This window comes from Macaca thibetana, chromosome 9, assembly GCF_024542745.1.
Source record: "Macaca thibetana thibetana isolate TM-01 chromosome 9, ASM2454274v1, whole genome shotgun sequence".
Taxonomy (NCBI): Eukaryota; Metazoa; Chordata; class Mammalia; order Primates; family Cercopithecidae; genus Macaca; species Macaca thibetana.
In genome coordinates, this window is record NC_065586.1 from 71,570,772 (window position 1) to 71,598,262 (window position 27,491).

Consider the following 27,491-nt stretch of genomic DNA (forward strand, 5'->3'; position numbering starts at 1 on the left):
GAAAGAAAGAGAGAAAGAGAGAGAGAGAGAAGTGTCTGCTACATTAACATCTTTGGGTAAGATTGAGGATGCTGGTTTAGGAATACGTGGTAACAAAAGTTTTAAGAAATCACACCTATTTCATAGGTGTGTTTCCTCAAATCCTTTAAAAAAACTCCTGAATTTTAGGGATGTGTTATACCTAAGAGTCTTCGCTTATCATCATTATTTTTCTTTATTTTTGTACTAGTAGCTGCCTTTTCCAGTACAAATATCATTTCTTGTTCTACATTAATAATCATCATTGGTCTCTTGAGCTTATATATGACATAAAAATACAGAAAAATGAGTATGGCAAGGGAAAAAGGCAAATTGCTTCTAATTGTTAGTTTCTTATGGGGCTATAGTCTGAGGCAGGGCAATGGGGGATACTCAGTCCCATTGAAGTTTCTATGATGTAGACCTGCAGTTATATTGCAGTCCCATGCTTCGGGCTGTAAAACCGGTTTAGGAAGTCTTTGAAAGCTAGGAAGAAAAAAGTAAAGGACTTTTTTTCTAGGAAGACATTTTACGATCTGCTTAGTATGTTAAATGTTAGCTTCCCACCATGCAACTTGCAATCCCATTATCTGAATATAGTGGATTCAACTAGAGGGAATTTATCACCCTTTCTATCTCCACTGAGTTCACTGCTTCATATTGAAAACACCAAAAAGTAAAAGCAATGAAAACAATAAACTCCAAACCAAAAACCTCAAATAGCGTTAATGAGAAGAAATACACCTGGCTAATAACATGGTTCTATGTTGCAGGTGGGAAGTGATTCGTATTACAAGGTCAGCCTTGGAGAGAGTGGAAGATTCCATGAGGTTTAGATAACCTCGTCATGACAACCTTTGAAACTTGAGACACTTACAGCTCCCTGAAGGGAACAGTTGTAGCCTATAGGAAACAGAAAGCCTAACAGCTTTAAGGGTTTCTATGGACTCCAGTGAGTAAGGCTCCACTCTTGGGAATGGTCATCTCCCAAGCTGACAGGCTCAGTGCATAGGCTAAGGATTCCTCCTACCATTCACAAACCAACCATTTCAAACTGAATCCCCAAAGTGGAGACATTCAAGGGTCAGCTGTCCCCTTGGTCCTCAGTCTGTCCCCTAGTGCTTTGTGTACATATGGCAGCTAATAGAATACACTCATCTGAAACCCTATAATAAATCACCAGGCCAAAAGTATCAAGGGAAAATGGAATGTAAGCATGCACTTGGAATTTCCTTGCTTTTGGCCATTTATGTTCCAAGTTTGCAGATGTTGAGAAATCTGCATCATCTGGCCAGGGACAGTGGCTCACACCTGTAATCCCAGCACGTTGGGAGGCCAACGAAGGTGGATCATTTGAGGTCAGGAGTTCGAGACCAGCCTGCCCAACATAGTGAAACGCCATCTCTACTAAAGATACAACAATATTAGCAGGGCGTGGTGGCGTATGCCTGTAGTCCTAGCTACTCAGGAGGCTGAGGCAGGAGAATCACTTGAACCTGGGAGGCGGAGGTTGCAGTGAACTGAGATCACACCACTGCGCTCCAGCCTGGGCAACAGAGAGAGACTCTGTCTCAAAAAAAAAAAAAAAAAAAAAAAAAAAATCTGCATCATCTTCCTCCTCCCCCTTTTTAGTTACTAGAGCTTAAAATAATTATGAAAGTTAATAAAAACAAAAAACATAAATTTCTCCTCTTGGTATCAATACTATTTTCTTACGTAAGAGTCAGTTGGGTAAGTTGATGTCTAGATGGGAGGTTGGTGCGTGTTGTACATGTGTGATTTAAACCAGTGTTTAATTATGAAGCCTTTTATGTGTTCATTATAAACCTGATTTTTTAGGGGGTATTTAATATCAGCACCAAAATTCCCTCTGGGGTTGAATCCTAGAACATACTGTCTCCAAATGCCGCTAAGGTTTTTTTTTTTTTTTTTTTTTTTTTTTTTTTAATGGGCAGCAACGTGTTTTATTATTCATGTTGAAACAGAGCCCAGATCAGCCTACAAGACTGGCTGTATGCTGGTGGTAATGGCTTCTACCAAAAGGCTGTTAGGGGCTGTGGGTGGCTGGGGTTTGTTTTAAAAAGTTCAGAAACTACCTGTTAATATGAAAAATAATAGTGGTTTCAGAGGAACCATTTCAAAATTCCCCTATAAATAATATGCACTTAAGATTTTTCTTTTTTTCTTTTCTTTTTTTTTTTTTTTTTTGAGATGCAATCTCGCACTGTCACCCAGGCTGGAGTTCAGTGGCGAGATCTCGGGTCACTGCAACCTCCGCCTCCCAGGTTCACGCCATTCCGCTGCCTCAGCCTCCCGAGTAGCTGGGACTACCGGTGCCTGCCACCATGCCCAGCTAATTTTTTGTATTTTTAGTAAAGACGGGGTTTCACTGTATTAGCCAGGATGCTCTTGATCTCCTGACCTCATGATCCGCCTGCCTCGGCCTCCCAAAGTGCTGGGATTACAAGCGTGAGCTACCATGCCCCGGCCATGCTTAAGATTTTCCTAAATTGGTCTCAACCCAAGGCTGTTGCATAGAAATCAATTATGGGAGACAAACACATCTCTAAAGTTTTCAGGAGAGTCTTGCAGAGCTACAGCACCACGGTTCCAACGTCCCTCTTTCCTAGATCCCCAAACCATTTTTTTTGAGACATGGTCTTACTCTTGTCTCCTAGGCAAGAGTGCAGTGGTATAATCACGGCTCACTGCAGCCTTTACCTCCCAGGGCTCAGGTTATCCTCCCACCTCAGCCTCTCAAGTAGCTGGGACCACAGCGGGTCACCACCATGCCTAATATTTGTTTTTTTTTTTTTGAGATGGGGTCTCGCTCTGTCGCCCAGGCTGGAGTGCAGTGGTGCGACCTCTGCTCACTACAAGCTCTGCCTCCCAGCTTCACGCCATTCTCTTGCCTCAGCCTCCTGAGAAGCTGGGACTACAGGCGCCCGCCACCATGCCCGGCTAATTTTTTGTATTTTTAGTAGAGACGGGGTTTCACTGTGTTAGCCAGGATGGTCTCCATCTCCTGACCTTGTGATCCGCCCACCTTGGCCTCCCAAAATGCTGGGATTACAGGCCTGAGCTTTGTTTGTAGAGATTGGGTTTCACCATGTTGCCCAGGCTCTTCTCGAATTCCTGGGCTCAAGCAATCCACCTGCCTTGGCCTCCCAGAGTGCTAGCATTACAGGTGTGAGCTACCATGTCCAGCCCCAAAATATGTTTTAAAGTCACACCAGCACCTCAGACAGACTGACTGTGGAATGGCCAAGAAGCCATGTTTTCACAGTAAAATTCTTTGATGTTAGTATAGCTCTGGCTCCTTCTCTCTCAGAGCCTGAGCATTTGCTATCAGTTTTCTACAGGATGTTTGCATCTTTCTAGAATCTATTCCTGGGCTATCCCATTCAATACTAGGCACTGCATTTCAACTCAGCAAGCTGAAAGGTTTTCAGGAATTGGGGAACTATGAGGTGAACTGTGAAGCTCAGATTTCTTGGCTTCTTCATCAAGCCGTCCAACTGTGCAGGGACACAGCTGTGTACTCAGGGCTCCAGAAGGACCTCGAGGCAGCACATGTCTTCCAGAGGTACTTCCGGAGCAAAGCAACTCACCTCTGCGGCATCCTGGGGCTTTGGGGCATTTTCTTTTTCTTTCTTGCTTTTAGGTATTTCATGTTTGATGCGTTTGGTTCCAGATACTTTTGCTTTATTCTCATTTTCCTGTGAACTGTTCTCCTGTTTCCGAGGTTTGATTGGAGGCAGGGGCTTATCTTCTTCTCCTTTAATAAACCTTTCATATGGTAGGATTAATCTAAAAAGTTAACAGAAGAGATGATGGGTCAGTTGAGTAATTCCAGTAGCATCAATGCTACTTTATTTTCTCAATATAAACAAATTATTAAATGACTTCATCTCCAATGACACTGCTATACTTCTATAAACTTACTCCACACTTTAGTGTTCTGCTTCCTTGGTCAAAATCAGTACCTGGTAACTTTTTTTTTTTTTTTTTTTTGAGACGGAGTCTCGCTCAGTGGCTCAGGCTGGAGTGCTGTGGCGCAATCTCGGCTCACTGCAAGCTCCGCCTCCCAGGTTCACGCCATTCTCCTGCCTCAGCCTCCTGAGTAACTGGGACTACAGGCGCCCGCCACCACGCCCGGCTAATTTTTTTGTATTTTTAGGGGAGATGGGGTTTCACTGTGTTAGCCAGGATGGTCTCCATCTTCTGACCTCGTGATCCGCCCGCCTCGGCTGCCCAAAGTGCTGGGATTACAGGCATGAGCCACCTTGCATGGCCTGTACCTGGTAACTTAATACTTCTCAGTAAGACCTCTTTTTGGTTTTGTGGGTCTATAGACCAAGATACCAATGGAAGCATCTAACATTAACAATATCATCATCACTCCCCATGGCACCTGGCTAAGTGCTAACAAAACTGCAACAATAATGCTAGCTGCTTTACCAGTCCATCAACAACTATTTATTGAGCACATACTATCGGCAGTGTTCTAGACACTGAGACACAGCTGTGAACCAAACATTCAAAGCTTCTGAGCTCATGAAGCTTATATTCTCATAGGTACTACCATGTGCCAGGTACATTTAAAGATGATTTTATGTAAACTCCACAATATCCCTATGGCGTATTACTATTATTCTCTTTTTAACATATGAGGCAACTGAGACCTAAAAAAGGTTAAACAGTTTACCTGAGAGTCATACCATTTGTTAGAGGTGAGATTTGAACCTAGTACTGCCCATCTGAAAAGGTTTTATCTTCATTCATGTCAAGACAGAGATGAAACATCTAGATAAAAAGGTCAATGACAGGCAAGCACAGCATGGCCAAGGGACAGTTTAGTCTTATCCCACAGCTCTGAGTGGGGCAGGGGACTCCACTAGGAGTTCTGTTTTAGGGTGCTAAGTAAAAAACAGCCCCAGCGAGAAGGAAGGCAGACAGACTATGCAAGCCACAAAAACCAGAGGGTTGAAAATTTCAAGCGTTTTAATTATATAACTTTTTAAACAAACTGCATAAAATTGCTCTAAAAAGAGAAACATCAAACAGCTCTAGTTTTAATCTGTTTTCCCTTTGCGATGCAGCTCTTTATCTGAAAGGGAAAAATAGCTGATGTAATTAAAAGGGATGGATTGCATTACAATCTCAGTTTCAACTTCAGTGATTAAAGTTTTTATAATGCATTTGGTATGATTAATGACTCACTGTGGGATTAATATAAGACTCAGCCTTAAAAATATGAACTTTAATACAGCAAACATAATTTGTTTTAAATAAGACAAGTTGACTCAATGAAGAAAATGTACTTGGCTTATAAACATAGTAAGTCTGTTGAAATATTGGAGATCCTCATTATTTTTAAACTAAGATTCCCAGGCAAAAACTTCCTTGGTCTGGATATTGGTGTGCTATCCTAAAATTGGTTTCTTTCTATGTTATTTGGATCTCAACTTCTTAACCATACGTGATTGTTCAGGTTTGACAGTACAGATGTGGGGACATTTGTGATCCTCATATTTTACTCTTTAATAAAATACCGATAAAATTATGGGAAAATCAGATCCCAATTTATAGCATATTAGAAACAAAATTCATTTACTGAGCATGCTTGGACAAGGTATGAGCAAGGAGGCGTGACTACTACTTTGGAGCCCTACATCTGGCAGTTGGCCAGCCATGAAGATCAACAGAGCCCATGGGGAATAGCGATCTTCAGATCCCATTACAAACTGAGTTTAAACATGTTACAGCTGCTAAAACTGGAAACTGCCCTCCCTATGCAGACTTACTAAAATAATATATGGCTGCCAAATACCTGCTTCCCACTGTAATATTACAGTTAATGTTTATATAATAAAAAGCATAACTAAGCAGAAAAAGAGAGAAAAAAGCAATCCTGTTCATACTTGAATTTATTCTATCTCATCTGTGAAGTCCCCAACATTCCCCCCAATTCCCTTTTTCTGCCTGGTTCTGCCAGGGACTTTATCCTCTTCAATATTGGCAGGTTGGGGATTTTTGTCCGGGAGCAAAATGCATTGAATATTTTAAACTGAAAAGATATTTTAAATTGACTTTAATGAAAACATATTTTATTGTTGGGACAGATAGGTTTGTTTTACTTTTGTTTTGTTGCCATGGGAACTCAAAGAGCACTGAAGTCTGGGTATTCCAATGATTGCAATTTGCTGGTACCACCCTTCCCCCAACTTCATTTTCTGATGGAGATGGTGACACCACGAGGGACCCTCTTTACTGAGAAGAATGACAGTATTACCTCTGAGTGTGGGGAGGGGGAGGAGGGAAAGCAGAGAACTGGCTAGAAGAGATACCCCATGGACCCTGCAAGGACCCCTCACTCTGGGTTCTGAGAGCCTTGGGCCAGCCTGGCTCTCTAGATGGGTGCTAAGGAGACTTTAATTTCCTTTTCTAATTTTGCAAGTTCACAAAGCAGGGCACCATTTTCATTTCAGTTCCTTTTTTTTTTTTTTTTTTTTTCTTCATGTTTTCTTTCCTTTTTTTTCTTTTCTCCCCTTCACTCAACTCAACTCAGCAGCTGGCTGGCTGACAGCAGTAAAAAATACATTTCACTTTGCTGGTCAAAGGCCTAAAGCCAGAAGCAGGAAATCTGGAATTAAATGTTTCTTGTATCTGGAAAGAGGCATGACTAAGGTAAAACTGAATCCAAACACAAGCCCTGCTTGTTCAAGGCTTCCAGAGAGAGTATATGAGAGTGTGTGACTGTGTGTGTGTGTGAGAGAGAGAGAGTGTATGTATGTGTAAAGGTCAGTTGAGTGTTTTTTCCCCCCTTCTAAATCATTGAAAGATAATTATAGTGGCTTGGGGGAAAAAAAAGGCTCCTAAAATAAAACAAGCAAGGCAGAAGCTAAAAGGAAGCAAGTAGAAATATGACCAGCTAAGCTTTGAAGAACAGGGCACGGTCTCGCACGGCACACAATCGCTGCTTCATATAGTGATTTCCGTTTGGTGCAATTTTCACTGAATGTTTTTTCAGTTATCCTGTCATGGTACAACACAATTACCCCACAGGATATGATCTTATCATATGATTATTAGAAGTTTTTACAGTACAAGAGGACAAAAGCTATTATAGCTGTCTGAACATTTAAACGTTCAGTGTACATGTGGTACCATTAAACACAGGTTAGCCTTAGATTAGGTCAACATTGCCTTATGTAGAAAGCTGAGTAGGTTTGTATTATATAAAGAATTTAGTAAAACGCCCCATGCCTGTGCCTTGAGGATGATTATTTCTCAAATAGTTGTAGCGCAGCAAAGATTTTATCAGTTTCTAAACTGTACAGATAAAAGCAAACATGCACTCCAGCCCCCAAGAATTCATTACACAGGAGAAATAGTTTCAATGGACTGCAACTCTAAAAATGGGGGTTGGCTTTTAGGTGGGTGGAAGTAATGGGGAAGAGAAGCAATATATTCATTAGAAAATCCAGAGAGATTTCCCCTTCCTGATCTACATCTAGTCTGGGGATTGAAAGCTGGACAGATAAATGGGCCTTTATTATTATCCAGATTTCACATTTCAGATTAGCAAAATGCTTATTTATGATGCCCTTAATGGATCTGAAATAGGTAAGCCATTATGTATTAAAAAATAACATCTTTCCATAGGCATAAGATTTGTAGCAGCATGGGATTTTATTTTTCCCTAGGAATAATACAAGAATAACATTTTCCACCCCAAAGCAGAAACAGTAGGGGGGCCTTTTGCTATCACAGAGATTCTTATTAAATTCAGTCACTGTGAAAAGCAAGATTTCTTTTCCCCCTCCTCATTCTTCTTTCTAAAAAAAAGGACTTAAAAATCAACCCAAGTTAAAATTAACAAATCAATAGCATTATAACCTTGATTTATTAGCATCTGAGCCACTAAATTATCATCATACATAAAATTGCTGGTTTGAAAAGATTTCGGCTTTGCTAAATCTCAAGTTAAATAATGGTGCTCAGTATACTAGGTTTTTAGATCTGCCTCATCTGATATTATGAAAAATTCAATACATTTCTCTACAGCAGAAGTCAGGGGTCAGCAAATCTATTACTGTAATGTAAGTAATCTGGCAACCTGCCAACTCTTTCTCCCTTTTATTATTATTTTTTTTAAACACTAAGGCAGATAATTTTATATTTACAAAGTCTAAAATCCTCCAGGGCCTTGCCTCTCTTTCTCAACAAAAAGCAGTAGCCTTGCATTAGAGAAGTGTATATCATACATGTCCTCATCATTTGCATTTTGTACAAAAGAAGAAAAGACCCTTCATCTTTATTACACAACATTCCCTTCCCTCCCCTCAGAAGCAGAGGAAAAATAATGTCAAACCTCATCTGAACAAGTAACCACTAATGTCTCCTGTACTGATTAATGCTTGCATGGAATGACCGAACTTTTGGGTCAAAATATTTAGCAAACAGTACTTAATAGGAAAAATGAGAATCCATCTATTTACAGAGCTTGAAAAGTGGTATTACAATAATGTCTGGAACTGATTGAATCCAGAGAGTGGGGGCAAGAAGTGATGAACCTTCAGGGTTGTATTGGAATCCCAAAGTCACCCCAGTTACTACATAGGCACTTTCATGGTATCAAATCAGTGAGAAATTCCAGACCTAAAGGTTTGCTGGTGTCCTTGGAGCAGAATATTTTCTAGGGGCAGAGGGAAATAACACTGGCTCATGTCAGGTCAAAGATGCCACTACTGGCCAGGTGTGGTGGCTCATGCCTGTAATCCCAGCACTTTGGGCAGGCCGAGGCAGGTGGATCACTTGGGGTCAGGAGTTCGAGACCAGCCCATCTCTACTAAAAATACAATAATTAGCCAGGCATGGTGGTGAGTGCCTGGAATCCCAGCCACTCGGGAGGCTGAGGAAGGAGAATCACTTGAACCCTAGTGGCAGAGGTAAAAGTGAGCCGAGATCGTGCCACTGCACTCCAGCCTGGGTGACAGAGTAAGACTCTGTCTCAAAAAAAAAAAAAAAGGGGGTACTACTACTCTAGTACTATTAGGCTTTTTTTGTAGTAACAACAAAATGACATATTGGTTCAACTGGGACTTCAGACCTGATCTCACCCCAAATGGAGTCATTACACCTCTGAGTTGATTCCAGGCTTGATAAATTTCTATGACTTGGCCAGACATTTCCCTTTGCAGCCAGAAATTGAAAATACAACCTCACTGTGAAGTATGGGAAGGAATCTTTCACCAAATATGGAGCCAATAGAAGGTGTGTTTTTCCTTTCGGAAGATGAGGTACACATGCTTGTTACAGTTCCAATAAGCATAGAGAGTTTTTCTAATCTCACATACTGTTCACCTCTCAGGTGTTAGACCATGATAATAAAAGTGGAAGAAGAGCTTTTGGGGGTAGGGAACCAAACCAACAGCCAAAGACACAAATGTGCTATGTAAATGAGCAGAGAAATGAGAATGTTTCCTTGGTGGGCATAACCCTGGTTGAGCACACTAGCTACAGTGATGCTTTGTTCCTGTTCTTTTAACAGCTAAGCTCCATCTGAGAGAGACGTGAGCCACAGATGAAGATCTCCATTTTATAGTGCGAACTTCAGTGGAGCAGAAAAAATAGTGTGCCGAGTGTGACAAGCTCTCCCCATAACCAAGAGAGCTGAGAAAGAGGCCTCCAGTGTCACCTCCCCACAGGCAAGCATGTGAACTCAAAGTCTGGGGCTCCAAACCACGGACTAAGAAGCCACCCTGACATGAAGAACGAACCTATAGCGGGGCCCATCTGAGCCAACAAAATGGCAGCAGAGTGCAACACAGAGTCTGTGTGAAAGACTCACCCTGCCCAAGAGCCAAACTGCCCCACAGACTTTAAAAATGAAGTAGGTCTAACTAGCATCACCTGTATTCTATGCTAAGACACCTAAAATGTATGGAGTCTATGCTAAGACACCTAAAATGTATGGCCCAAAAGCCAAACTGCCCCACAGACTTTAAAAATGAAGTAGGTCTAACTAGCATCACCTGTATTCTATGCTAAGACACCTAAAATGTATGGAGTCCACTATTAACAACGATGAAATATATCCATGTGTCACCACAAAATGTCTCTTTTCTGGGAAAATGATCTGCTCACAGGGGCTTCATTACCTACTCAACAGGCAGCAGATGGACAAGAAAACTTTTTGAAGGCTTTAATGCTTTCTCCATTGGCCCCTGGAAGCGGTGGGAGAGTTGTTTCTTAGGCCCACTGATAGGATTCTGATACCTCCCTCTGTGGTCCCAGAGTGTGTATGACCCTAAATGAAAAGAAGAAAGGAAGGTACGTGGTACCGAACACAGCAAGGTGATGGCTCGGCTCCCATAAAGGTGTGTCAGTGTGAGAGAGTCAGCTCAAAGATGACAGCTTTCCTGAACTGGAGTTACATGGATTTCAGGGGACTGCGTTAGAAGCAAGGTGGGAAGGTAGAGAAACCTCATTCGGGTCATTCATATATATTGATTAGGCATTATAATATTAACAGCCACCACCATGCATTACGTTCTTATTAATACCAGGCACTCTGAATGCTTTAATTTCAACCATTACAATAAAATAAATATCTACAGATATATTATTTTATCTCATTTTATGGATGACAAAACTGACGTTCAGAGCTAAATGATTAAGTGACTCGTCAATGGCACACAGCTGTTTAGTGTCACAATTTGAGTTCAGCCACCAAACTGCCTGCCTCTGCTAGTCCAGCTGTCTTCATCTCAACAAGCTGGCTGTGCACCTTCATACACAGATGTATCAACACAGAGACGTACCAACACGGAGGAGATACTGAAAGATCACTCCTGCCTGGGTTAAGTGAATTCCTAGCTCCTAAGGAGTCACCTGAGAAACTGGAGCGAGCATTCTCCTTTTCTCAGAGGCAACAGGCCTATAAAATACATATGTGGCCATTCCACAACGGGTCAACCTCCTACACGAGAAGAAGCCCTATGGCTTGGGCACTGGGCAACTACTCTTACAATATGCTACAATAACCATGCCATAGCTCTTCAGAAGGTAGTGATACTAGTTGGATCATGCCCAATTTAATATTGGATGGTAAAAGAAATTCGAGAATCATATCCTCCATGAATTCCACCCTCTAGGACTTAGTCCTACCAAGCCCAAGCTTCCCATGGTCTCCCTAATAAAGCTCCTTTGGGGCTTTCTATAATGTCTCCATGCCACATGTTAGAGTGTCTAGACTGGTGTTATTCCTATGCCTTTCAAATGACAACCACATTGAAGAAAGTTGGAATGAGCTTAAGGAAGGCTGATGTTATGTTCCCAGCGATTAAAATGCATGCTTGTAACAGTGAACACAGACCATGCATGGTGCCTCGCCCACTACAATGCCAGCCAGCAATGATTGCAGCAATTACTCTTCTCAATGAAAAAAACCCAGTGACTTCAGAATTGAGTTGTATGGATCCATTTCAAGGGCAGATGAACATTATTTCAAGAATAATAAACCCAATACTGTTTTGTTTTGAGACAGAGTCTCATGCAATCACGGCTTACTGCAGCTTTGACTTCCCGGACTCAGATGATCTTCCCACCTCAACCTCCTGTATAGATGGGACTACAGGTGTGCATCACCGCACCTGGCTATTTTTTTCTATTTTTAGTAGAGATAGTGTATCACCATGTTGCCCAGGCTGGTCTCAAACTCCTAGGTACAAGCAATCTGCCCACCTCAGCCTCCCAAAGTGCTGGGATTACAGGGTAAGCCACTAGGCCCAGCCAACATGGCAGTGTTTTCAATGGGATGTGCACCCCACAAATGATGGAAGGCAGTGTCAAAATGTAAAAACAGGCAAACAACTATTGCATTTAAGCCCCATGCATGTTAGATCCTACTGGTTCCAGAACTTCTGAAATGTTCAACAATTCTCCCACAACATTTATTATTTTGGTGAAACTTGGTAGTAACTTACACAAAAACAAAATGTTCCAAGAGGGTTTCAGTGCAAGAGTTAAGAATATACTTTAATGGTAAACAATTACATTCTTCCATCATATGATACTTTTTTTCCCTTTTCTTTTTTGGAAACATGCTTTCTGAATTTTCAATAGTTTCTTTGTGAAGGCATCTGTTACTCACATAATTGAAATGATGTTTGTGCAGTGGCATGCTTGAGAGTACAGTTATTTAATCTTAATGATAAAACCCTGAGGACAGAAAATCCTAAGTAGAAACCTTTTGCTATTTATCAAAAAGAAAAGGGCTAAGACACCTAATCTATTCTCAAATTTAAATTCACGCTTGATGAAAACTATCAATAAAACATGGAACTTGCAAGATTTCTTAAATACTATAGTTAGGTTCAAAGGGTGGGATGGAGGAAGTAGGATAAAAACAAAAATGAGACAATAAAGGAGCTCAACAAAGAAAAACTGCTGTTTGGCAAGCTTTTTTTGGGGGGGGCGGGGTCAAACAAAGAACTCGCTGTAGTTTACAGCATGACATACACACTTGATTAGTTTGTGCCTGAGGGTGTTTTTACACTCAACAGTGTAAACTCTAACTTCTATTAATTACAACTTGCATTTAGAGGCAAATTTAAGAATTTTTAAGTAGAGATTTTTTTCAAAGGCTGTTGTTTATTTTTTTAAAATAGAAACCAGTTTTTCTACTCCAGGGTCTGGCTAGAGTTTTGTTTTCCTTTTTAAAAGTTTCTTGAAATATCCAGGCATTGGAAAGTTATCAGAGCATTTTAGGCATGCTGAGTGATACAGAGTATGAGGCTCTTGTGTATGAAATTACCTGACTGTCCTTGGGAGAGAAATTCTTTACAGATGACAAGAAGCAGCTACTCTGGGTGTAGGGTGTTTGCACTGACCTGATTCAGAGCCCTGTGAGAACAAGCTTGGTGGGGTGTAGATGGAAGAGAAGCTGTACAACTTCAGTCAACCTAACTCTGGGCAACTTGTTTTCAGTTTCCTGGGCTTCTGGTTGTTGATAAGGGCTAGGATGCCTTCTGTGGGTTTAGGGAGATGAGAGTGGCAGGGTGGCTGTGTTGCAGAGGTAAGCCCAATAGGGGCCACAGGTCAGGACTGCCATGAGAAAGACCGTGTTGGGAAAGGAAATGCAAGTCCATTGACTGGGTAACCTTACCACGGATGAGGATGGGCAGAGTCTGCCCACTGCACCTTAGGATAATAGTTCATAGACACTAAGAGGATAAACTGCACTACCTGCCTGTGGGGTATGTGACTTGGAAATTCAGCCTTAGGACTTTCCTGACAGCCCCTTTTACCATCTCATTCCCTATCTTTTTATACACATTTTCCAGGGCGGGGACTTTGCTCATTTCAGTTGAAAATTCTCTCTTCTTTCTTTGATCCCTGTTGAACTTATTTTTTTAAATTACATAACTAGTTTTTATGGGTGTAGTTTTTTTATTTTTTTGAGACAGAGTCTCACTCTGTAGCCTAGACTGGAGTGCAGTGGCATGATCTCGGCTCACTGCCACCTCCGCATCCCATGTTCAGCCATCCTGTGATTCTCGTGCCTCAGACATCTGAGTAGCCAGGATTACAGGCATGTGCCACCAGCCCCAGCTAATTGCTGTATTTTTTAGTAGAGACAGGGTTTTACCGTGTTGGCCAGGCTGGTCTCAAACTCCTGGGTCTCAAGTCATCTGCCCGCCTCAGCCTCCCAAAGTGCAGGGATTATAGGCATGAGCCACCATGCCCAGTCTATAGACATAGATATAACTCTCTTCCATGTGTGTACAGCCTTTGAGTCAGATCTTGTGATAGGCTGGATAAACCAAGGATCACGGCATCTTCCAGTTCTAATGAGTCGTGGTGGCTCCCTGGGGATGCCATACTAAGAAGGATTCTGAGGCTGAACCTGGGCTCATGGGAAGCAGCATCCTGTTCCTTTAGCAATCTCCGCTGTGAATGTGTGACAAGGGTACCTCCTCATTGTTTGCCAGCCAATTCTCAACTCTTTGCTTTACATGTTCTCATTACCCCTGAGAGTGCTCTGCACATAGCAGATGTCCAAAAAACACCGATTGGGTTTTGAGGGCAGCAGTAAATGAAAAAGAAGTAAATCAAATGGCAAATCTATCCTATCCAAGAAAAAGCAACAGGCCATTAGGAGAGGGCTTCTTGCCCATTTCAAATGTAATCTTAGGCTGTGTTGATAGACTGACACTGCCCACATCCTGAGAAGTACTACATGCCACATCTGGAGTAGCTTTGGGTATTCTGAGTGACACAAACTGGAGGTGCCTGCATGAGAGCAAGCCGAGCTGGTGAAGGTCCATTACTGGCACTCTGAGGCTTGGTTGAATGGAACAGGAAGACCTGAAGTGAAAGAGGAGCTTTGACAAGTTCCTGGAAGCTGATCAGAGCAAAAGGAGAAGACATGTGGGAGCCTCCGAAGGCAAGGCAGGGTCAATGGGAAGCCACAGAGGGCGTTTTGCTCAGCACACGGAAGAGTGTGTAGAGCAGAGTAAGAGCGCCTTGAACCCTGACGCTTCCTTCAGGCCCTCCCACTGCAGGGCGCTGAATCAGAGGCTGGATAGCCTAGCGTCAAGCACAGTTCAGTCTTCGTGGAACTTGGCATCCATATTTTGCCCCTGGACATGTTTGATCTAGCTTATATAAAATATTTTTTAAAATATAGGAGCCAATGCTTATAAGCTAGGTTATTTCACATTTTAAAATATCTTGAAAACATGGAAGGTCAGGAAGCACACAGATGGCATCTACCTGCAGCAACAGTGTGGGCTGGCGCCTTTGGGCTTTCTGGCCCGGGCTGTACATGCCAGTTTCACACTTTGCAGCCATGGCCCCTACACTCATCTATGCTACCTGCCTCCATAAGCATCTGAGTTTGTGGCCAAGACGTAGGAGCAGAGCTTCTCCACTGACCTGGGTGAAGGACTAGTTTTCTGAATTTCCCATCTGATGCTGACTGATGCTTTTGTAAACAACCATAAAAATGAATCACTAGAAAATGAAATTCAAAAGGAGGCATACAAAACACAAGCCTCAATTTTTTATTAGCTTCAATGGACATAATGTTATTCTGGCATATTTCAGTGTAAGTCTATCAATGCTTATTTGCAATTGCTGTGCTTAGCTTGTTATGGACTAGTAGCAAACAGTTCATGGACAAGTTAGAAAATCTCATTTGAGTAGCACTGGTCTAGGCAGTTGCTAGGGGTCCTCTTAAATATACAATTCTGAGATGTTGCCTGTGACTTTCTGAATTGTGTATTTATTAACTCCAAGGGTGTCCAAATGAGCAAGAATACATGGAATCATATCCTTGATGTGCACAGAACTGTAACTCACCTTTCCTTCCCCGACTTTTAGCCATGGTATGATTAGGTGGGTTCCCTAGAACCTGATATATTTTTGGTCCTTAACTTAAAGCACATGCTTTTCTTATTCAAAACATGAAGCCTCCCACACTCTGCCGTATACCTTCAGAGAAAAAAGGCAGAGGCTCCAGCTATCACTCAATATCTGCCCAAGTACATCTGGCTTGGGTACAGCTCACCTTAAGTCCCTGCAAAGAAAGCTGCCTCAGCCATGCAGGGTGACAATCTTGTCCAAGGAATGCTTATGGCAGAAGCAAAAGGTTGGATTTGACATTAGGCATTACGTATGCAAGAAGATGAAGAGTAATTGCTAATTTCCCTCACAAACAAATACATTTGTTTATGATTTTGATTTTCTAAATACTCAAAAATGCACATCACAAAGTACTTTTGCTTTAATGCTCCTTTTTAAAATCCCTAATAACAACTTCATGTGCTCCACAGAAACAGACCACGTAATTTATTCAGGAAAATTAAAACCAGTAATCTAGCATTCTGAGTAAAAATTTTGTTCCCCCTGCATGTACTTGAAAAACATTTTTAAAAAAGGGAAATCTGCATGTGAAAACAAAGCCTTTAAAGTGACTTACTATTCCAGAAAATCAAGCTAAGAAAATTCCATAAAAGTAGCCATTTTCCTTTTTGTTCCTTTACTGATAAAAATAAAGTGAACTGGTTACTTTTAGTTAGACAAGAAAGAAAATGTTCCACTTAGAAAGAATGAGGTGGGTATTTTTCTTTGCATCAAAAGCTACAGTAACTTTATCTATAAATCCTGAGCAAGAAATGTCCAGAATAACCATATTTCATAAGCTTTGCTTAGTTGGAGACATCTACATAGCAACAGCCTTGCGATGGGAAAACATTAATGCTTTTTATATTGGTAATCATCTATAACACGAGCAATTAAGTACAGTACTAATGGACTATGGCCAGGAGCCTGGTACTAATATTAAAAACTGACAGAGATGAATAGGTTTGGAAGCAAAACCAGGCTGACAAAGACATTTTTATGAAGTGCTTGGACCTATTTGATTTAAACCAATCAGAGGCAAGTTTGTACGAGTCAGGCCTTCAGCGACAATGATGTATTCACGAGCATTGTACCATTTCTGCTTTGCCTTAAATAAAAACACCCATTGATTCTTTTCAACAACCCACACTTTCATTATTGCACTCATTAATAAACCAAAAGTGCTCAACTAATATACAAGTAACATTTTACTGAGGAACTGGCTACATTTTTCTTGTTGTAAAATGAAAACGTTTACTGGAAACATGAACCACAGTGCATGAAAAATAAATCAGTGGATAATGCATAGTAGATCACTCACTTCTTCATCTTCTAGGAAAGCAAAGCTGGTGGCAGGGAAATAGGAAAAGGAGCAGTTCTCTTTATCAGAGTGAAAGGAATGAGAGAACAGAAGAACCCACAGCCTAGCAGGAAGAGCTCTCATCATCCTGATTTGGTTTGGAAGGCTTTACAAAATTCCAAGGGCATTTCCAGACTAGATATTTGCCCACAAAGTCCTGACCATTCTCAACTCACTGGCCCTTCTTGAAAACAGTGTTCCTTCACCAATCCAGTCATCTCTGTTTTATCTGTTCATGCAACCTGTGACTAGCAAGAATGAATGAAATCCACCATAATCATGAAGTTTTAGCCCAGAGCTTCAGTCTCTTCTTGGACATATGTGCATGTCCTCTGCCTTTCTTTGATAGAACCAATTAAAAAGAAGACATCTAGAATGGTAATCCTAGCCTTTTCTCCCTATCACAACACATAGGATTATGGGTGATTCCTTTTGGAGAATGATTGATTCAAGAGTGGGAGAGGCACTATTGTAAATAAAATCAATGATCTTCACATTTTGGTAGTTAGTGATTGCATCTGATCACAAGGACGTGAGAGGAGTCTGGACGGCAAAAAGGAAATACCAAGGAAAGGTAAAGGACCTTGCTAATCACCCTGGGACAGCTATGCTCCAACAACGTGGTTGGAGGCTCCACACTGCCATTTTTGGTGTCTCCACATATAAAACAGGCTCTGCTTATGGGGTTCCCACTTGGCGGATGGCCTGTTGTCTCTCAACTCCAAATTCACCCTTCTGTACTCTGCTTGCTGATGCTAGGAATGGAATTCTGTAAATTATACATCCCTTTTGTCATCTATCTTCCTGTTACTGTTCTGCAAACAGCGGGTCCTGGGAGGCAGGGAGAGAAAAGAAATCTCCTTTCTATTTCACTTGTTCATATCAGTGTCAACTCAACAATGCCTTAACAGCAGCAGTGGGTTGTAGCCTCTAGTTTCAACAGTCCCCCAACAGTTTCAGCGCGTGTCCTCTGAGGTCTGGCAGCAGCCAGGGAGCACCACCTCCTCAGGTTTCAGCCCAGCTCTGCAGTGCTCCTCCTCTGAGCTCCTGAAGCACCAGTGCTGGCTGGGTGACTCCTTCTTACCAGGGACCCGAACCCCAGCTCTGAGGCACATTCTCCAAACTTCTGGGTGGTGACAACCAACCTCTCCTCTCTATTCTCTCACCCTAGAGAACCTACAGTCATTGCCCCTGTGTTAACTCAGTGCCTCACACCAACCCGTTTAAGCAACTGCCTATGGTGAAGTCTCTGTTGAATATCCAGTGTGGTTTCCATTTTCCTTACTGCATCCTGACTGACACACTGACCAAACAAATTCTGGATTTGGAAAAGTGACAGCACTCTTCAAAAAGTTTAAGATATCTTTAGTCATGTTTCTTAATTGCTAAAGTTTGTGGTATCTCTACTAAAATTTTCTAATGTGATTGAAAGCTTCCAGGAATCTCCTACTCCAGCAAGAAGTAAATAATCAAAAGTACACAATCTTACAAAGAATCCTATTTTTATTCACATAACTGCTCAACTACACACACACACACACACACACACACACACACACACACACACACACAAAACTATGGGTTCAATCCTTCTCTCCATGCCAAACCTTATCTTTTTTTTTTTTTTTTTTTACCATGCGATACTTTGTAATTAATTTGATTGATGTTTTCATTCTTTAGATGAGCTAACAGCTGAGATACAATCCTTTTTCAAGCTTTAATTGCTATGTGCTCCTTTAAGTTTGATGGTTCGGGTGTTGAGGGCATTTGCATATAAAGGAAAGGGATGTCCATTCTCAGAACAGAATCTATTTGAAGACAGGGACGGAGTTTCTAATAAAAATGTTCTGGCCAGGGCGAGGTGGCTCATGCCTGTAATCCCAGCACTTTGGGGGGCTGAAGTGGGAGGATCATGAGGTCAATAGATTGAGACCATCCTCACCAACATGGTGAAACCCCATCTCTACTAAAAATACAAAAATTAGCTGGGCATGGTAGCACGTGCCTGTAGTCCCAGTTACTCCGGAGGCTGAGGCAGGAGAATCGCTTGAACCTGGGAGGCAGAGGTTGCAGTGAGCCGAGATCATGCCACTGTACTGCAGCCTGGCGGCAGAGTAAGACCGCATCTCAAAATAAAAAAGTTCTGAATGAAGCCTTGACTCCTTGACTCATAAGTCAAAAACAAGTAGCCTGTGGTTCCTCAGATATTATCTTTGGAACACTCACCTGAGATATCAGTGCTACTTTGTATTAGGACATCAGTCACCGGTGTACCTTTTACATATAGTGGGAATGGGTGAGTTTTTGTATTAAAACACTGACAGAAATAACATATTTCAAAAATTGATGTGTTGTATTGAAAAACAATGCTATAAAGAGTAATAATTTCAACATCTATTATCAATTTTTAAAAATCCTTCTGCATTACAACCCTGCCAAGTAAGGCAATCCTTTGGGAATACTTTGTGGCAATTTTTCATGGTGTACTAAACCCAATTCAATTTATTATTACAAAAACATTCTTGTTGAACGGCCATACTAAAGCTGAGTTAAATGCAATACAGATAAAAGTACAATTGAATTTGGAAAAAAAAAAAAAGACTAAGAATTGATGAGTTAAATGGTACTGCCTGAGGATGTATGTATAAGACCCAAAGGGAAGTGCCAGTTATAAAGAAGTTGGTAATGACCTAAACAAATTAAGTATGGGCTTGAAGCATAGAGGGATAATGCATTAATCTGCTAACTGGTCTTTAACGGTGTGAATAACGGAGTCCTAATGCAAAGCGGAAATCTACTTCTGTGGATGCAACATAGTAGGCTAATTTTGCATTACTTCTTGTTTGCATCATCATCATCTTTCTGAATGAAATAGGCTGAAATTATTAGAAAACCAAGCCACACAGAGCTTGGTAAGAAGATTCCGTAGAAGAAAAACACCAGGATGAAATAAAACAACAGATTTGATCTGGGGCCATTTCTCTTACTATAAGAAATCCTTACTTTTCAATGCTAATATTAGGAGAAGTGCTTACTTTTCAATGTCAACCTCAGAGTAGCATTGCAGATTTTTCAGAAGCTAAAGGTTCTCATGTTAAGTGAGCCTAAAGAGAACATACTGAGTAATCTATGCTTGTGGGGGAAAAAAAAAGGCATTGTCAGGCAGGTGGTCACATGACAGAACCAAACTAAAAGAACATCTAATTTTAGCCCCGGTAACCAGAGAAAGCCATGTTCCCTAAAAATCACAAGGCGGTATGCAAAGTAAAATGCCAGAGGGAAATTTTCAGTTTCCCAAAAGGTCTTTTAGACTTCCTCGGTCTTATCCTTGACCAGAAGCTCCTTTCAATTAACACACTTTTAACTAAGCAATTCCATGAAATGATTTCTTACCTTTCATAATGTCTGCGGGTACAAGTGGCAGCACTGGTGCTCCCAGGATTACCGCCTAATTCATCATAAATATGTTTCCATTGACGGCGGGCTGTTATCTGAAAAAATGGCAATGGGAAATTCAATCTTACATCGTAAGAGATTCACAGTGCCAGGCTTCAATACATATGCAACAGTCAGAAGAGAACAGTCTGTTCTGGAAACCCAGAAACAGAGAAGTCCAAAAGAGTATATGGGGTGATTTATGGTTTCATAGTGAGATCTCGCTTTCAGCACTTTTCTTTACAATAAAAATGGAATTCTACTTTTGGATGTGTGTTTTGTCATCCTAAGTGCATTTCATTTAAGATACCTCCCTGGATATCCATGTGGATTTGTCAGGGTCTCATACTCATACCCTGTTCCTTTATGTCATTTGATAGAGCATCAAAATAAAATCAGGTTTTAGCTTAACTACATCTTAGTTTAACAGTTTAGATGAATCAACATTCACATTGATTGCCTGAGGCATGTGGAAATGGGGAACCGGGTATAGAGGTAAAAAGAGTCTTTTCACCAAACATGCTTTTGTATCTTCTGATTTTTGATCCATGTGATGTGTTGCCAATTTAAAAAATAAATAAAATTACTACACAGATTAAATTAAATGATCAAATTGGTTGTGGAATTTATAGTCATCTCAGGCTATAGTTTTATGCCAGCTTCTCTAACCACCAAAACAAAACCAAAATCTGAAACTGTATATGTTGCAAGCTGTTTATTTTTATTCCTTTAGGTCAAGAAAATGGGATATTGATCAAATCATATGAAAACTAACATATTCCACAGTTAAAATGCTAGCTATGTACATTATTGACTTGAGGGAATAAAAACAAACAGCTTGTAATATCCTGAGCTGCACACTATGGTCTTGTTTTATTTTTTCCTTTAATTTTATTTTTGTACATAAATTAAGATTTTACAAAATAACAGATGCAAGATCTGGCAAATGATTAATTTGGGGAAACCATGTCATTTACTACATCCAAGTAAGTCTAGTATTTCCTTGAAATTTGGAAGACAGAACAAGTTCTGAGGTCCTCATGAACATTTCTCAACAGGGTTATGGGAAAACTCTGTTGTTTGAATGTGTAGGGGACAGGGCGTGGCAAAGGTGCCAGCGGAATTTAATACAATCAAGCAGGAGGCTTCTTTTGAAAAATACCCACGAGGCTGCCAGCAGAGTTCACCAAGGGGCTAAAGGCAGCAATCAAAGAAAAAAAAAATTAAGAAACCTCAACTTGCAACTGGGGCTCTGTAATTGTAAATGTGAGGAGGAGGAGATGGGTGGTTAAATATTATGGGGTAAATGGTACCTTTTCTATTTCAAATAAAAAGAACCCCTTCATTTCCATAGACCCTTCTCAACAGGCCCAAGTAGGACCTCGAGACAATGTTAGGTGTGCATTATTCAATTTCCCATGAAGCATTCTTGAACCAATCAGTTTCAACAGTTCTCACTAGACAGAACCACCTACCAGCAGGTGCAACTGAAAATAAAATCTTCTTTATTTACAGTTTTGTTTTAGATTATAAGAAATGGTTTCAACCCCTTTCAAAACACTCAAAATATGTATTTTGGTGATTATTTTATACGTAGTTACAATCTGCCTCCAACCTTTAAATGATACAATCTTGGGCTAACCTATTTGAGGCCCACATATCAAGGGAGAAGAAACAGGACACCTCCAAGTGCCTGCACGATTCCTCAAAGACCCTAGAATACTGAGGCCCCTTGAAACACACCGCCAGATTCCCCTCACTCAGATGAGACCTATGGGCCCTGGGGGACAAAACAGAGTTAGAAAACAGCCTGTGTGTGTCCCTGCAGTCACTTAAGAAACCATCACTCTGATCATCCTTTTGTCTCTTGTGTACACTGTCTATTTTATAAAGGATTTTCACATCCACGACATCATATAATCCTCCCATAGCCTGTGAGGCAGGTTATAGGAATCTCATTCACAGAAGAAGGGAGATTCAGAGAGGCTGCACACTTGCCCAATGACACACAGCAGCAGAGTGCCAAAACTAGGACCTACATGGTTGTCTTCTGGTCTCAAGAGTGGACTTCTTTTCACTGTATAAAGCAGCTTCCACATCAGAATGACCTGAGAATAGCCCATGCTTGTAGCAAGTTGGTAACACAGAACACTGGGAGCCTTTTCCTTCAAATGAGGCAGGTAACTATGGGAATCACAGTTACTGCTATGAGTTCTCAACCTTTAGCTTTCAGTCTTTCCCAATGAGGAAATCTAGCCAAGAGGACAGCATCAATCTAAGGTGGTGGGTTGAATTAAGTGTTCTGTGGTTTTATTCTCAAAGCATAAAGTTCACCCTGACCACTTGTATCTCTAGTTAGAACAGAAGTTCTGGCCGGGTGCGGTGGCTCATGCCTGTAATCCCAGCACTTTGGGAGGCCGAGGCAGGTGGATCACCTGAGGTCAGGAGTTCAAGACCAGCCTGACCAACATGGAGAAACCCCATCTCTACTAAAAATACAAAATTAGCCGGGCGTGGTGGTGCATGCCTGTAATCCCAGCTACTCGGGAGGCTGAGGCAGGAGAATCGCTTGAACCTGGGAGGTGGAGGTTGCCGTGAGCCAAGATCGCGCCATTGCACTCCAGCCTGGGCGACAAGAACAAAACTCCATCTCAAAAAAAAAAAAAAAAAAAAAAAAAAAAAAAAGTTCTATATTAACTTCACCACTGAGTCACAAATCAGTCTCAATTATATCAGAATCCAACCACTCACTCATCCGTTAATTCACCAAAAATTTATTGGACATCGCCCATTTATTAGGCATTGTGCTAACATATGTTACAGCTGGGATGCAGCAATGAAAAGTAGAGCCAGCATGCACCACTGTATTCTAGTGGGGGATACCCACAACTGAGTGAACACATATATCAATGAAATAATACAAATTGTGAAAACTGATGAGCAAGAGAGCCGGGGATATTTTAGGGTGTGAAACTGACCGTGCCTCCCTCCCCTTCCTACCATCGAAACGAGGGAATGCCCTGCGACACACTTGTCTATCAGAGAAAAGAAAAGGCCCTTTAGGAATAAATAATGCATTATCACAGGAGGGAAAAATAATCTGTCTCATACTAGGTTTGAAACTGTAGCCATAGGAAGCCAACATCAAGCACCGCTGGGCATTAATAAGCTGTCTGCAGTAGGCCAGGGGTCTGTGTCAGCCCCTAGCACTTAGTAAGTTCTGGTGTTTAAATACAGTTTATATCAGGGAGGGTCATCTGGAGTGAAGACAAGTCTGGGCCTTCGAGGAAGTGGTTCCTCTGTTTACTGAGCTTCCACTGAATGGCCTGGATGAATTGGGCCATTTTGAGATATTTTCTTTCCACGGGAAAGTCATAAAATGTGCTCTTCGCAACTGTTAAATGCTGTTAAGTACACAGGTCTCCTGGGCACACATCTCTGTTTTGTTGGTCTCTAGATGTAAATCAAACACTAGCCATGGACTCTATAGGAAGAAATGTCTAAATTCCCCCATTGTCCAAACACATGATGGGTCTCAGAGCCCAATAAGGAGAGAGAACAGGGCATGGTAACATCTCCCAGCTTCATGTAAATCTGCCTTCTGTAGAAACATGCTTCCATGGTGCCTAATTATGCATTTGCTTAAAGTTTTTATTCTGTTATCCAATGTCCTCTCTGGATGTGGGTAAGCTTTAAAATTCCATCTGGAATAAAACCAACATCTGCCTCCTAGTGTCTAATACCGAACCCCATTCAGCTGGAAAATTGGATCTAATCAAGGGGCTAGTTTGATCAACTCTCTCACTAAGCCTCAGGCCTCCTGGTTATAATTCGTGTTTCAACCTGACCTTCTATTATATTTGGTTTTTAGGGGAACAGAGAACTTCTGGCTCCTTAGTTTTTTTTTTTTTTTTTTTTTAATTTTTTTTTGGCTTGTTTTGTTTTTTTGAGACAGAGTCCCACTCTGTCGCCCAGGCTGCAGTGCAGTGATACGATCTTGGCTCACTAGAAGCTCTGCCTCCCAGGTTCACACCATTCTCCCGCCTCAGCCTCCCGAGTAGCTGGGACTACAGGCGCCCGCCACCACGCCCAGCTAATTTTTTTGTATTTTTAGTAGAGACGGGGCTTCACCACGTTAGCCAGGATGGGCTCGATCTCCTGACCTCATGATCTGCCCATCTCAGCCTCCCAAAGTGCTGGGATTACAGGCGTGAGCCACCCCGCCCACCCTGGCTCTTTGTTTTCTAAAGAAAATAGCCAAATTCATCCACACGGTTATTTCTTTTGGACTGTGCCTCCTCTTCAAGGTCCTCAATTAGATGGCAGATTCATAACATCACCATCCACCACTGCTTACCATTTTCAGGCGCTATGCCTGTGCAGAGGTATGAAGGTGAAAGGAAGGGATGGAGGGGAGAGTGTGAGATGGTGTCACGAAAAGAAAGAGATGTCACTACTTTCAAGGGTTCACAGTTTAGTGGGAAGCATAACTTCATACAATTAACCATAACACAAGATGAAAAACTGAGCAGACTACATCCAAGTAAAACAAACCAATCTAGGTACACGTGAGATTTAATCTCACTTCAAAGACATTTGAAAGTTATTTCTCCCTAGTGTAGGTAAGACCCAAGAGATTCTGTGAAAAGCACTGCACCCTACTATGTTCATAACATTTTCATTGCTTATAAATACAGAGGTTTTCAAACTCTCTTTAGAGGTGGCGTGTGGTGACTCATGCCTGTAATTCCAGCACTTTGGGAGGCTGAGATGGGTGGGTAATCAGAGGTCAGGAGTTCGAGATCAGCCTGGCCAACATGGTGAAACGTTGTCTCTGGGTGCCTGTAAGCCCAGCTACTCAGGAGGCTAAGGCAGGAGAATCACTGGAACACGGGAGGCGGAGGTTGCAGTGAGCCAAGATCATGCCATTGCACTCCAGCCTGAGCAACACAGAGAAGGACTCTGCCTCAAACAAAACAAAACAAAAACAAACAAAAAACCTGTCTTTAGAACCCAGGTAGCATTTTAAAGGTAGCCTGAAAGTAACTTTCCACACTGCCCACCTGGCCAAGAAGACTGATCTGGTGAGTGGAAAAAGAATCTGTCCCTTCCACAGTTTTATTGGATGAAAATATCCTGTCACTTAAAAAAAGTAGAAACTCACTATTTTAACTCGAGACATGCTCTTGGAGCCTTGATTTCTCTATCTTTGAGGCTGCAGGAATGCAAGAATACTGGTATTTTTGCAGTCTGGTGAGGAAATAGGTATCAGAAATCTTTTCAGACTTAAACTCTTGCAATGGCTTAAGAATGTGTAGGAAATACTAAGTCAAGAGAAGAGTTTGCCTGAAAGCAATGTTGCCCGGGCTGTTCTGAGAAACAGCTTCTTTCTCAGGACACCTTGAGGGTGGACTGAATTCAAGGAAGATGACTTTCTTTTCCTGGTAGTACTCCAGGAACTGGAGTCTTTCAAAAGTACATGACATCATCTTTGGCCTGGAGAATTTTGAATTTAAGCAAGAGGCTTTGCCTGTCCAGAAAACTAGGGTTAGATTCAGATGTCTTAAAAATGATGTCAAAGCCAGAATTTGATGTCAAAGCCTAATCCTTTCAGCAAGGAAAGAGGCTTCTTCTTCCAGATGAAAAATAATGGCCCTGTCCCACTGGTGGGAAGAGAAAGGGTTGCTAACTGACATTCTTACAAGGTACCACTGTGTATCACTGTGCCTCCAGGGTAAGATATACCCAAGACCCGTTTCTCAACTCTACCTTCTCTCCAGATATTGCCTCTGGCTTGCCATCAAGTGGTTAGCCAAATGGAAATCACTTTAGCAAACCACCGCCATATGCTGCATCCTGGTAATACCCCAAGCTACTCTTCCAGCATTAATTGCTTCACCAGACACTGAAGTGAAGGCCTCTTTAGTTCATCAGCAAAGATTTATCCAGCTCTGCCTCTTCAATTGTAGGTGATCCATATTCTAACGTTTGGAAGGAAAAGCTAGATACATTGCAAAGGAAGGCTCCTTGTTGTCAATTAATCAAAATGCCAGAATATTGTTTTGTAGGAAATCAAATCCATTCAATATATTTATGTTCTCTCAACCAAAGGATGAAGAGACACTCTATACATTTCCAGCAAAGGCAGAAGAGATGGAGAGAATTGCATACAGCCATTAGTCAAATGCTATAAAGGCTTACAATGAAACTTCTGCTCCTCTTTTTTTTTTTAAAAAAAATTCAATTTGATGGTTGTAGAGGACTGAAATGAAATAATCCATAATCCGCAATTCAAACCAGAAGGTTTGGAATAGTTTATAACCACAAACAAAAACAAGCCAATTAAGATGACCTCTTTTCATAACCAGAAGGGATTCCAGAGAGATGCCTTTATCCAATCACGAGTTAACTGCAGAAGCAATACATCTACAGCTTTTCTACTTGCAGTGTTTTACTAGTATTGAATATTTACATTATCCATACTTCTTGACTCATCTCCTGAATTCACACATTTTGTTCTCCAGAATCAGATAAAAATCTCAGCTAGTAATTAGTACATCTGGTAAAGCTCATTTTAGATACAAAGAACAGACTAAAAGATGCTACAAATGTTAGACAAAAAACAGACTAAAAGATGCTACAAAACAGACTAAAAGATGCTACAAAAGGCAGGTGATCGGATTCTTTCCCCAAAACATTGCCCCAAATATGTAGGAAGCATTTTAGATTAGAGATTGCTAGGAATGGAAAGCACAAAGAACAATCATTTATAAATCTCTTCCAGTAACGCTACAGAGTCGTGAGACAACTGTGTACCAAATCTTCAGCAAGTCAGAATTTGAAGAAAGCCATGATGAACCCATGCAACTCATTTCATCTCCCAGTGCCTCAGTTTTCTCACTTGTAAAATGAGGCTATGAACTGGGGCACAGCAGGCTTTTTTTTTTTTTTTTTTTTTTTTTTTGGTACAAAGGCCAATTTGAGAAAAATTAATTTGAGAGTACTACAGTTCTACACTTCCCCTCATTAAAAATAAAAATAGTTTACTGAGTTCCAACTTAGACTACCATTTTACCAAATGCCAAAATACTTGTCAGGAACTCTTTGCTGCTCTTGAGCCGAGGAAATATGAGTATTCTAGCCTGCTTCTGTAGTAACGGCACGAAGAAAAGTCTTTGATACTTGACTTAGATAGGGGTCACATGCTGAAGCTAAGAGCCATGGGAAATACTCGGCTAAGTGTTACGAATCACTGTTATCACTG

General features: G+C 41.2%; 2 protein-coding genes across 6 annotated transcripts in view; both read right to left on the bottom strand.

Annotated features, from left to right (window-relative positions):
• Nucleotides 1–27,491, bottom strand: part of NRBF2 (nuclear receptor binding factor 2) — a 1,206,382-nt gene that overhangs the window by 1,084,067 nt on the left and 94,824 nt on the right. The gene's annotated exons all lie outside the window — the stretch shown is intronic.
• Nucleotides 1–27,491, bottom strand: part of ARID5B (AT-rich interaction domain 5B) — a 193,903-nt gene that overhangs the window by 7,408 nt on the left and 159,004 nt on the right. For all 5 annotated transcript variants that reach the window (XM_050803016.1, XM_050803017.1, XM_050803019.1 and 2 more), the window contains 2 exons: nt 20,186–20,283; nt 3,630–3,828 (listed from right to left, as the gene is read on the bottom strand). In XM_050803016.1, the coding sequence (XP_050658973.1) occupies nt 3,630–3,828; nt 20,186–20,283 (297 nt within the window). The remainder of the gene's footprint in view (nt 1–3,629; nt 3,829–20,185; nt 20,284–27,491) is intronic.